Source organism: Rhipicephalus microplus, chromosome 3 (assembly GCF_043290135.1).
Source record: "Rhipicephalus microplus isolate Deutch F79 chromosome 3, USDA_Rmic, whole genome shotgun sequence".
Lineage (NCBI taxonomy): Eukaryota > Metazoa > Arthropoda > Arachnida > Ixodida > Ixodidae > Rhipicephalus > Rhipicephalus microplus.
In genome coordinates, this window is record NC_134702.1 from 5,309,205 (window position 1) to 5,322,197 (window position 12,993).

The window sequence follows — 12,993 nt, forward strand, 5'->3', positions numbered from 1 at the left end:
GCGACTGATATTAGGTCCTTAAGACCGCACAGTCAGTAAAGCGTTACCCTTGTTTCAGAAAAGTGCCGGAACGCACGATGACAAGAAGTGACATATTTAAACTTGTACAGGGTATCCGAACTAAGAAGCACAGAGATTCTGCGCCTTCAGATGAATTATCTGACAAGTCGGAAGAATCGCTGTCGCAAGACCCTTCAAATGAGGTTGGTCACCGCTGGTCAAGTTTCGTTTGTGATCATGCAATTGTTCCTTTGCCTTTCAGGACCTTAATAGTAAAGAAATGAGAAGTGGCCTGAATGTATGTGTATTCCCGTGTAACAATCCAATCGAACATGTCATCGCAGAATGTTATAGACACGCCAAACACGGCCGAGGTTTATCGACAGAAAATTCGCAGTCAGCTGGGAGTGAGGAACTAAGCTTGTCTACGTGCGAGAACCTCTTGGTAGGTGCTTCTTGGGCATATCGCCAAAGTGAGAGTACTCGAGATGAACACTCACGAAAGTATGCTTTCATTTGCAGAGCCAAGTAGCGAAGAAAATAGAGGAGCTTCAAAACGAGATGAAACTCTATCAGGCCCAGAATGAACACCTGAAGAATCAGCAACAGCAGTACCACCAGGTGAGCATTAATGAATGACTCGGTGGGCACTGTTGTTAAGTGGAGTTATGTAATATCCATGTATAAAATTCAAATTGTCATAGGCATTTCGCTGCCGTTAAATGTATGTCATCTTATAGATGGTAACCATTTTGTGAAATGCATTGAGCATGCCAACTCACAACAAAAGTTATCCTCAATTTTTCCACGTTATGTAACACCAGTGATATAACAGTACTTGACAAGGACCACTATTTCACCTTGTTAGTATATGACGCATGTGCCGTTATTGTGTTTTATTAGGTGCACTGAGAATTTTTGCAGTTAAGCGCAGTAAGTTGTATCGCACAATACACAATGATGCTCTTTGGCAAAAAGTTTTCCACATCTGCCTCTTTGGCTAAGAGTGGTGCTGGCTAACACTCCCACGAAATAAAAATGCATAATTATGTTTAGGCTTGAACAAAGAAAACTTGATGGTGTTAACGCAACAACCAAAATTGAGATCAACGGCACTCAACTTGCAACTGAGTTAGGTACGATTGCAAATTAGATCATTGATAGCGTCCACACATGTGCAGGAACCAGTATGCCCCTTGATAAGCATGCTGACCTAAAAAAAAATGCATATTCATGAGGTAAATTGTCGAAGCTCAGAAGGTAATCTGGTAAACCGTGAATTACTCGTATATTTTGCTCTCCTGATCATCATGTGGTGTGGAGACGTGACAAACACAGGGTGGTACAGTATATACACACACAATCATTTTATTCGTCGTCATATATTGTAGATGCGGCTTCTGGTTACCCTTCATTATGATCACTTTGTGGTCAGTGAAGTGAAATAGAGTAACAATAATTCTTGATTCTAATACAGTCTAGTGGCAAACTCCCGCTGTAGCACGGTGATGGCGTTTCCATAGGACGGCTTATTTCAGATGCTGTAGATGGTGGTCAAATGGTTATCGGACCACTAGCGGTCGCAAACTAGCGGTTGCAAAACTGCGTTCTAGAAATTCACGCTTAAAGTGCGCATCGGCATCACCAACCTCAGGTGGCGACTACTTCAGGCATTTTGCAGCAGCTTCCCGCGCCGCGTCAGGATCCGCTTGCAAGTGCTTCCGTCTAAATTCTGCTTCTCAGGCCTTTTTCCCCTCCGGGTCTGCATGTCGACAAGCCCATGTCGCTTCAGCTTCTTGAGCTCTCATCACTGGGTCGGCACGACGCTGAACTCTCGCTTCAGCTTCTCGAGCCTTAAGCTCTGGGTTGGCTTGACGGCAAGCCTGAGCTGCAGCTGCTTTGCGAGCCCTTTTTTCCACTGCCATGACTTTATTGATATTATCGAAGCGCACTCACTGACGACTGTTGAAACAGAGAGAAAGCGCACCAAGAGCGAGCGCGGTTTATAGTTCTGGCCCTCTAGTGGTCTGCTATCAAAATAGAGCATGCGGCAGAGTAGAGCGAGTGCTGCAGAGCCATTTAGGGGTCTTTGTTCAAACTAGAAGCGAGAGCACAGCTGCACCTCTAGTGAGCCCTCCAAGTACTAGTGGCTGGCTGCAGTGATGGCGGGACAAGCATTGACCATAATGAGCTTCCCCTTCAAAGGAAACTATTTGATCTCACTACTTGTTACTATGGGTGCTACCTTTTCGCTGATAGGGTGCTTAGAGTGAAATGGCCCTAGGTGTGAAACATAGCACGAACAGTAATGCGATCACCACAGTGATGTGAACAGACATTAAGCGCATCACAAGAACAGACAAGCGGGATAACAAAGTAAAATGGAATGGCAGCCAAGTTAATGAACTCGCCAGGAAAGCTAACTCTCTCCCTGAGAGATGTACACAAGGTACACTAATGCACATGCCCCCAGTTGCATTGATGTCTCTAGAATCTTCTGTCTCGAGCCTGCCCTTAACCCTCCCAATCACCTCGGCACCAGAGAAGAGAGCAGAGTACCCGCACTCCCAACAGGGCATTGAGAGGTGAGCGCTATTACTCAGACCCCTCAGGGATGGAACGTGCTTTGAAAGTCTGTCCTTCAGACATCGCCTGGTTTTACTACTAAGCAGCACAACTCTGTATACTACCTGTGTAGCACAAGAAACAAACTGATGCGCATGCCTTTTTGAACAGGCCACTGATTGGTTGCCCAAAGGCAAGCATGCAGAGTCGTGAGAGCTCGTAAGGGACCATGAAAACAAGATTCACATCTTGTTTGCTTGCAATTCTTTTCGGGTTATTCGAAACAGTGTGGATATATGTCATGGTTGAGCCACAGTGTTTCCTAAAATTGACTTGAGGGGACTCTGGCATTGCGATCGTTCAGCCACAATGGGAATGATGGGCAGTACACAAATTCGCCTAATCTTTGTGCTTGTGGCTTTAGACCCACTTGTGGCTTTGTACTGCTGTGTTTTGGTTTTGTTTTTTATAAAAGAAGACCTTTGTGAAATTTGAATTGGTGAGCCTAAAAGTTTTAGGTGATGAAGGGCAACTGCTGAACATTTATTGATTGTTGTCTCATGACAAAGCGGCTCCAGGCTATGTGAAGCCAAGCGAAGCTGAAAAAACGAAAATTAGAGAAATCTGTGTACTACCCATCATTCCCATGGTGGCTGAAGCGCCGTGCATTGCAGCTCCATAGACACTAGCAACAGAGTTCTCTCTAGTGTATTTATAGGAAACTCTATTGTTTGAGCATCCTTTCTGTCTGATCTCGGCTTTTCCCTATGTGTTACATCGCTCTTTAAAGCCTAAACAAGTTTCAACAACTAGCCCAACAGTTCACACTTCTACACCACTCAAGTAACCTACAAAAGGTGGATGAGGGAGCGCCCCTTGTCGTAGCTCAATTAGTAGAACATTGGGTGTAATTCGAGGGTTGTGGGCCCGAAATACACTGGCAGAAAAAGTGGTCTTTCATCCACTTTAGTTCCTTTCAATTTATCTGAAAACCATCACACTACAGTTAAGAAACAACAAATACTGTTCGATGCGATTTTCTTGACTTAATTGTCTGGTAGTTTTATTGGTTGCATTTAAGAAAGAAACGAGCCTTTCTTGCGATTCCCCTTCTTTTGCCTTTCATTGTGAGGGCTTTATCCTGGCAGGAATCAGTGCCTCAGGTAGCGTGGGAGGGTTTATTCACCTTCCACATTTTGCAAATGTCACATTGCCATGTGGCGAAAAGAGTGTTGCCCTCTTGCAGTTATGAGTGGCACTCATAACACTCCCATGAATTAAACACACAATTTACAAAAAGTGAGCTCTGCTGGTAGAGCTTTGGACGCATAATTTAAAGGTTGTGGGTTCAAATCCCACTGATGGTAACAGTGATTTTTCATCCACGTTAATTCCTTTTAATTTACAGTCAAGCCTTATTATATAATATAGTTGTATCTTACAAAAGTAAGTTATTTACATCCGAAAATTCATGACAAAGGTATGTTCCTATCATTGTATCTGTTGTAAGACTATGATTAATTTATTTTATTATAACTGATATTTCATTTAATCTAGACTTGTTATATCAAGGTCTAAGTGTATATGAAAATCTTTACACTACAGATTACAAAACTGCGAATAATGTCCCCTACACTTTGCTTGGCATAATCATCTGTAGGTTTCATTAATTGTGTTTAACAAAAAAACAAGCCTCTGGAGCAATTTTTATTCTTTCATTCTGTATGGATAGCGGCATCCACACATATATATACATAAACAGCTGCCCTTTCTTTTCTGCTATACAGAATGCCTTAGAAATAAAAAAAAGAATACTTGTGGGATAAAAAGCAGTATGTACTATTAAAACAGTAGTTAAAACAAAATGATCTGTCTTATTGTTGTGTACAACAAACAATCCATTTTATTTTAATAAGCATAAGTTTGTGGAGTTTTTCAGTGACGTCATTTCACTGCTACTATTTGTAACAAGACACTTCTGCAATGATATGAGCAGTTTTATTTTCCATATATCGTATTGACGGGTGTCTACATGTGGATCAAAACAATGGTGGGGGATTTAGTGTACACGCGGTAGTGGGCCTCTAGCTTCACTTGAGACCGAAGAAGACAATCGTGTGGCTCAGCTGTTGAGAACATGCTGCTTTCGTTGTCTGATGGTGTACCTGTGTTTTGTTTGCTTTGTACCGCGACAGTATTGACTCGCATAATGAACGCACTTTTTGTCTTGAAAAATTGAAGCAAAGTTGAGGGTGCATTTATTTTGCGGGGCATATTTAACGAAAAACTTTTTCAGGGTGAGTAAAAATGTGGTAATATAAAAAAAAGTTACCTATGTCGCTTAGCCTTTCGCAATTGACATACACATACACTGTTTGGAAACGGCTTCTTTGTTGCACTTTACTCATCTTTGGTGGTTGATGGCGCTATCTCCTGCAAGCTGTCCCCATGCCGCCCAAGCACGCCATAATAGAATTTCGCGACTATCTTTTCTTGCAATCGTTTAACTGCAACAGTAATATCTGCTGTGATCTCAGGGGCCCCCAAAAGCATGCGCTATGACGCACTTTGCAAACTTTACGGCCACCTCGCAATGCACGTGTATAACAAGCATGAAGAGCAAATTGTAACTGAAGTGAGAATTGGGGGTGCTACCATGTTGCGGAAATCATCACAATCTTTTCTGGGCAACAAGCGATTTTTCTGGTTTCCCAGGAACCTATCTATACCCGACAGATGGGTGTAAAAGGTGTGGGGAAAGGGCCACACTGCAGCACATGCTTTGGGAGTGTGCTGAAAAAGATAACGTCACTACTACCGCTCCCTTCGCGAGGCATGTTAGGCAGGCACGAAATTCGAGGCCAATAGCTGCTGCCACCACCGCGCGAGGGCAGGGGCCGGCCTTTGCTGCGGCTGCGGTCACTGTTGCCAATCGGCGGCGTCAGCTGCGCTGCCGCTGGGAGGCGGCCCTCATGAGCGACGAGCTGGCCAACCAGCTTTGGGCCGTCCGGCAAGCTGAAGATGTCGCCCGGGTGCAAGGACTTCGAGCGGTCATCTGAGGTACCGCCATCATAATCAACGGAGAGTGGGAAGGGACATAAACCCCTCTTCCCCCACCCTGCCCGGTAAAACTGCCGGACTTTAAATAAAGTCTATTCATTCATTCCAGAAACCTGCAACGCAATAGCGATGAATGGCCCTTCGCAACAGCAAATTCTGTTGTTGTCGCTCTGTGGTTGGGCGATAAAGTTTCATATTTGCAATAAGTGACCGTCGGTTGGCGCGGGCAGTTTTGTAACCTTTGCTCGCTGTGTGCTTATCAGTTGTGATGTCTCTACACTCATACCGTTCGTAAACCCCGCTGTGGCGCACAGATAAAAAAGACTGGGGACTTGTCGTGCAAAAATAGAAAAAAAATCACAGCATAACAACGAAGTGAATGCTGGTGAGTGGGACGAAGCATCCGTCCGTCCGTCTGTCCGTCCATATGTGTGTGTCTATCCGTGTGTCTGTCTGTCTGCTAGTCTGTCCATCCGTCTGTCTGTTTGTCCATCTGGCCGGTAGACTAGGATAGACTAAGAGGAGCTTGACCCCTAAAACAATACGATACGTGGCAGCAGGCAAAGAGGGCGAGAGAGTGACCTTAGGTGGCCGAGTGGGGTCGGCATAACAATAAAAAAACGAAAGAGATCCGACGGACAAGGAGGCGCCAGGTGTCGGTTAGCGAGACTGGAGCGGATGGATAAAGAGGGTGCATTTATTACGGGGGGGGGGGGAATCAAATTTTGAGAACTGAAGTTGGGGGTGTGTTTAATACATGAGTGTGTTCATTACACGAGTAAATTTGGTATGCTGTTTTTATTAATCAGCGCTAGTTGGTAATATTTTAAAAGCATTCTATTGATATCCTCAAGTTAAGGAAACAGTACATCGAACTCATCAGTACTGCCAATACCTGTCTGGTCTTACCTCTGGTTCTATGTGTCATCTTATATAATGTGTGTTCTATGCTAGAATGAATTGTAATGATGATAATCATTTGCATGTCTTGCTTGTGTAAATAAACTGAAATAGCTTGAACCTCACTCCCCATTCTGCATTAATTTTACCATTGGTGTAGATGTTGAGCAAGCTTCAGAAGGAGAAAGATGAATTTGAGGCACACAAGGAAAAAGAAACTGCCAAGCTGAGAAGTGAGATTGAAGAAGAAAAGAAAAAAATTAGGTGAGATTTTTCTTGCAATCATTCTTGTCAAGACAGAATAGTAGTGAATTGCTTGAGCAATAGTAAAACAAGTTTTTGTTTCATTGACAGGAGACAGCGGCACCGGCAAACTCTCAACACAGTCACCAAGGCAGAAGCGAAACAGTCTGCTTCAGGTGCTAAAGACAAGGTATAAGCAGACTCCAAGAAATGAGATTATGTGCTCAACTTGCATCTTCATTTTCAGGATAGAGAAGCACAGAGCCAGATCCAGCGAAAAGTGAATATATTGACGAGTGAGAATGGGCGCCTCAAACACAAGTTGCAACTTGCTGACCAAGAGAAAGATTCCTTGAAGGCCATGGTGAAGGAACTAGAGGAGCAAAGAATAGCTCTGCTGGAAAAAATGTCTGAGCTAAAGTGCTATCCAAGCCTAAACGAACTGTCGCCAGCTTCGCACTTTGTCATGCCCATGTTCATACCTGCATCTGGCTCTGCGCAGTTGGCATTGGAAAGTGCGCAGGGAGACAGCGTATGTATGGAGCCGAAAAACTGCAAGGAAACTGTGCTTGACATTGGTAGCCCAGTGGAATCGGATGTGACACCCGCATCTGAACCACCAAGTGTCATTTCGGCTTCTGTCGTCACACGCCTCTCCCTTGACGGCAGCTCTGACAGCACTCAGAAGCTCTCTCGGAGCCAGTCCTCCAAAACAGTGAGGTTTGCTGCAGATGTACATACAAGTCGGAGTGCTAGCAGTGTAATGGACAGTACTGGTGCAACTGCTGCAGTGGACTATCAAAGTGAGCATGTGCAAGGTCCCTCAGATCAGTCTGTTGAGCAAGGATTGACAGAGGTTTGCATTAGTTATAGAGAAATCAACTCAGTCCAGAAGTTACAGGGGGCACATTCAAGAGAAGTGACTATAAAAAATGACCACCTTCCAGAGTGCATATCAAAGGTGACAAAAGTGGGATTGGTCACCAAAGAAATACTGACAAGCACATCATTCGGAAGGCCCTCAGCAGATGTTCTGCATTCTGATGGACCTAGTTCAGGTAAAGAGAGACAAAAAGGCACCACTTCAGTCTCTGGTTTTGGTGGGAAAAGTGAAGGGCAAAACAGATGTGTCAGTGCTGACATTGAGGGCCCAGGGTGTGGTTACAAACAAGGAAAGTCATCCCACAACGAGGAGAAAGTCATTGAAACAACTGACCAAGCGTATTGGAAACTAGTTAAAGATTCTCAATGCTGTGGACGCATGGGCAGTGAAATTAATATTCCCAAAGATGGGGATCATTCAGAATGGGAGTCTTATGAGGAGCCTGAACAAAGTTTGCTTGTATGTGATACTCAGTCTGCAAAGGACACGAAATGTTTGGAGGTTGAAATTGGCGATTCTGGTAAAAAACACGAAACTGAGAGCCAAATCACGCAAGGCAGTGTTGTTCATAATGAGAACCAAAATGCAGAGAAAGCTGGAAGCAGCCTTCAAGAATTTGTTGAGAAGCTAGGTGAACAGTGCTTATTGCAAGCTCCAAAAGCAATGTCGCAGTGTTTTCTGCAAGACCGGCAAGCACCACAGGGTGCAAATCTTTGGGAACGGCCAGTTAATTTAACATCGGCATTACGCCTCTCCTCAGACAAGAAAGTTAGCTTGCTAGGAAATAAATGTTCGCCAGCATACACTGCAAGCGAAGATACCAGAGACTTGTGCAAGATGACGAGAGCACGCAAGTCCCAGTCTGCTCAGATTCAGTCGCCCAGCCTTATGCGAGACCTTGACAAGGACAGCAGCCGCACGTGGGCTCTCGATTCCAACGGTCACAAAATGTTGCTCACTGTTGTGTCCAAAGAGATTGATCCATTTACGCAAGTCATCGTCTATAAGTTTCAGAACGGGGACCAAAAAGACCTGCATCCTGATGGGAAAGTGGTAAGCTCCTTGAAACTTTTTGCATTGTATGCCATTTGTCCACGTATACTTGAGCAAAATAGTGTTGCATAATAGCTTCTGCTTTATTACATTTGCTTTTATTTCTCTGCTTAAGAAAGTGTTGTATCAGAAAAGAGGCTTATATCCAGGCCTCATTCTAATACGAGTCAAAAAAGAGCACAAGGTTCTAGTGGTTATGTTTAACAGGAAGTTGCCTTTTTTTTTTGCACACATAAACACCTTGAAAACTAATGCTAATAGGGCTTTAAATGTGCATGAAAGTCCTTTCAAGGTAATGTTAGGGCTCTGACTAAAAATGCCTTCTACCACGCATATAATGATCCTTAAAGGGAGACTAAAGAGCAAAACAATTTTTCACGTATTAGTAAAGAACAATCCCACAATCTTGAAAGCAGCACTTTTAATGTGACACGACAGTAAGCAAGAAAAGGTGCGTAAGAAAAATGTGAGTGGACACTCCAAATTTAAGATTTCCACACCAAACGCCGTGGCGTCATAGGTTTGGAAGGTGTCTATGAGGTCCTACGTAGCTTCTAATTGGTAAAATTGAAGTACACTGTCGTCCTTTATGAAAGGAAACACGCGTTCGCGTGACCAGCTCTCTACAATGGCTGCCTGCAGTACCTTGCAGCGCTTGTCTAGTGGCATTAACTCAATCTTTTGTTTGCCAATAGATGATGCCAAATGCCAACGTCGTTTCTTTTGTCGTTAGTTGATGATGGTCTTTTAGGCAGCCACGGCAGAGCACAAGCCACGCGCTCACGTGTTTCTTTTCGTGAAGAATGACAGTGTACATTGTCATCTGTTCTTGCCATAAACTTGGCATACGAAGGTTTATCAAATTTCGTCAAGCCAATGTTGTGAAACTACGAAAAAAAAGTTTCGAAATTTCTTATGTCACACACGGACATTTCAGTGCGTAATTTGATAATGAAACGTCAGCTTTGTTTTTCTTCACTAATAATGAACTTATGACAGTGAAACTTATGGCATTGGAGTTCTCAGAGTGCAGTCTATCAATTTAAACCAAGTAATTCTTTCTATTTAGTGTCCTTCGAACTATCCACAGTGCTTTCAGTGACAATGACAGACTAGGGCACTCACATCTCACGCACAGTTATCTACTCGCGAAAACAGCACAGCAGATACGTGAAAAGTGTTGTGCTCGATCAAAAGTATTGCATGTTCTAATTACTTGTCCGTATATTGAAAGGAAGAGACAAAAACACTTCAGCAAACTATAGAAAACACTCCATTACACCCAACCTTTAATTTTAAGAAACTATGCACTTGTGCCTCTTGTAAATGTCAAGAATTTTTCAAGTGAAGTCAGTTATCTGAACAGACTTTAAATAAGGCAAGTTTTTTCAAACTACCTTTGAACCCTGTCACACCCTGCTCTTGGAACAGCACAGCTTAAGTTTTTTTTGAGCCAATAAATTCAAACAAACCAACAAACAAGCTAGCAAAAACATTCAAAAGAAAATTGAATAGTTCATTTATGTGAAAAAGGAATAATAAATGACAGTGCACAAGTCTTTGCAAGTCGTCACAAGCGGTTACAAATTCAACAAGTAATGTCTGAATAGTGTAAATCTAATTATGGAAGGCTCTTATGTTTGGAATGTTTAATAAATTAAAAAGCAATGCATAGTTTACTTAGTCCGCATTGAACTTGAGTCAGGGTTTGTCAAAAATCCCAGCCTAGATTGGCGAATATGGGATTGCTGAAGACAATGAGCCAAGGTTTTACGGAATCCATGCTTCACAACTCTGGAGAAGTTATTTTCAAGACAGTCAACTAAATGTGCACATGTAAGATATGTCAGTCAGTCAGTCAGACAGAGAGACAGACAGACGGACGGATGGACGGACAGACTAACTTTATTTCCGTCCTGGAAAGAAGGTTCCTAAGAACCCACCGAGGGCTGCACCCGTGACGGTGTCGGGGACCAGAGGTTTCGATCGGTTCACAGGCTCCCTGGACCGCCCGGAGTTGTTTCGCAAGTTGTGGACTTGCCATACATTCTAAAATGTCTGTCTCGTTTATGTGATGCCTTCTTGTTAAGACGCGCAAGCGTGGGCACCACCACACCAAATAAGGAAAACTGGCGAGCTGATCGGATGTCGAGCAGTTAGGAAAAATGTCCATATTTTATTTATTTTCAATACTGCCAGTCTCACTTGGAGACCAAAGCAGGTGGGCATACAGATAACAACGTGAGTGCAACAGAATACACGCAGTGCACAGTACAATGGCATGTCATACAAAGAAGTGTTCTCTCTAATACAACATTAGTATATACAACGGAAGAATCAAGGTTAATACAATCCAATGAAACACAAAGAAACCATTAAAAAAAGAATTTGCATGAATATGAAACCTTTTCCTTTCCCTTTTCATGGTTGGGGCTTATTTCCTATCGCGTCACAAAATATTGATGATGATTCTATGGCAGCTACTGTTGGGTCGAGGTTGTTCCACTCCCTAACTGCTGTAGGAAAAAATGAGTATTTAAACGTGTTGGAGTTGCAAAAGTATTCAGTTAACATTTTATCGTGTTTATTACGCGATATCCGGGATCTAGAGAAGGTGATATATTTGGAAGAAATTATGTTGAAGTGGTTGTGCAGAAGGCTATGCATGAATTTTAACCGAGCTTGTCTTGCTCTGCCTGCCAGTGTGTCTAAACCGGATGATGCTAGAAGTTCAGTGGGCGAGTCAGTACGTTTGTATTTGTTATGGATGAACCGTATCGCTTTTCTTTGAACTTTTTCTAGTTGATTTACGTTAGTAATATTGTGAGGGAACCAAACAGTGTTAGCATATTCTAGTACTGGCCGCACAAAGGTTGTGTAACTGAGGAGTTTGATAGGAGTGGGAGCAGACTTCAAGCACCTTTTAAGAAAGAATAACTTACGGATAGCTTTTGAGGATATGTTGGCAATGTGTTTGTTCCACTTGAGGTCGGTTGCTAGAGTAAGTCCTAGGTATTTGTGTTCATAAACTTTAGTTAGTTCAGTGTCATTAAGTGAGTAAGTAAATTCTGACGGGTTCTTCTTTTTTGTTACCGTCATTGACACAGATTTGCTGGTATTAATAGACATTTGCCATTGTTCACACCATGTGTTTATCACGTTAAGTTGTCTGTTCAGGGTGTGGTGGTCTTCGTAACACAGTATTTCTTTATAGATAATGCAGTCGTCTGCGAACAGCTTTATGTTGCATTCCATGTTAGTGATGATGTCATTAATATAAATTAAAAACAGCAAGGGCCCCAAGACCGAGCCCTGAGGTACACCAGATGAGATGGGAACAATGTCGGATGATGCTTCATTGAAATGGACGAATTGCGAACGCTGGGATAAAAAATCGCCAATCCAAGCAGAAATATTTCCGATGCCAATTATTGCCTCTAGTTTTGCTATTAACTTGTTGTGACACACGCGATCAAAAGCTTTGCTAAAGTCCAAGAATATAATGTCTGCTTGGCCGCGATTGTCAATTATCTGTGCAAGGTCATGAACAACTTCCGTTAATTGCGTCACTGTTGACATTCCGCGTCTAAACCCGTGCTGGCTGGGTGTTAATATGCGATTTTGTTCAAGATATACTGTCAGATGTTTTAAAATGATATGTTCTAGGATCTTGCATGATGTACTGGTAAGGGATATGGGTCGATAGTTAGACGGGGAGTTTATGTCACCTGATTTATGAATTGGTATCACCTTTGCCTTCCTCCAGTCATTTGGCACACGTGCAGTTGATAGTGAAAAACGATAGATAATACCCAGGTATCTGCTGCACCATTCCGCGTATCGTTTCAGGAATTCATTTGGAACATTGTCAGGGCCGCTTGATTTTTTAGCATCTAATCCAAGTAGAAGGTTAAGGATTCCCGAGTCAGATATGATGAGTGGGTCGATGCTGGAGCCTGTAGAAACGACCGATGGAAGAAACCCGTTATCTGTAGTAAATACAGATTGAAAGTACTTGTTGAATACATCAGCCTGGACAGCATTTTCATCATGAGTGCGTTCTGGCGCCAAAGTATTGCGTGCACGAAAGTGATTCCAAAATCTCTGCGGATTATTTTTTAGGAAATCTGGTAGGATTGTATTAAAGTATTGTTTCCGTGACTGGTTCAACTTTTGTTTCAGCTCTTGCTTGGCACCTATCAGCTTAGATTTCACGACTGATTGACTTTCTGTATGCTTCAGTGAACGACGTAACCTCTTAACTTTCCTTTTGGCATGTATAACCTCGC

The 12,993-nt window shown here is 42.9% G+C and overlaps 1 protein-coding gene across 2 annotated transcripts in view; it reads left to right on the forward strand.

The window, feature by feature from the left end:
* Window positions 1-12,993, forward strand: part of LOC119183713 (spindle assembly abnormal 4) — a 34,217-nt gene that overhangs the window by 207 nt on the left and 21,017 nt on the right. The window contains exons 2-7 of one of the 2 annotated variants that reach the window (XM_075888785.1): window positions 111-203; window positions 263-445; window positions 523-621; window positions 6,686-6,789; window positions 6,880-6,958; window positions 7,016-8,704. In XM_075888785.1, the coding sequence (XP_075744900.1) occupies window positions 111-203; window positions 263-445; window positions 523-621; window positions 6,686-6,789; window positions 6,880-6,958; window positions 7,016-8,704 (2,247 nt within the window). Of the gene's footprint in view, window positions 1-58; window positions 204-262; window positions 446-522; window positions 622-6,685; window positions 6,790-6,879; window positions 6,959-7,015; window positions 8,705-12,993 lie in introns of both variants that reach the window. The other variant, XM_037433771.2, reaches the window with a different exon arrangement.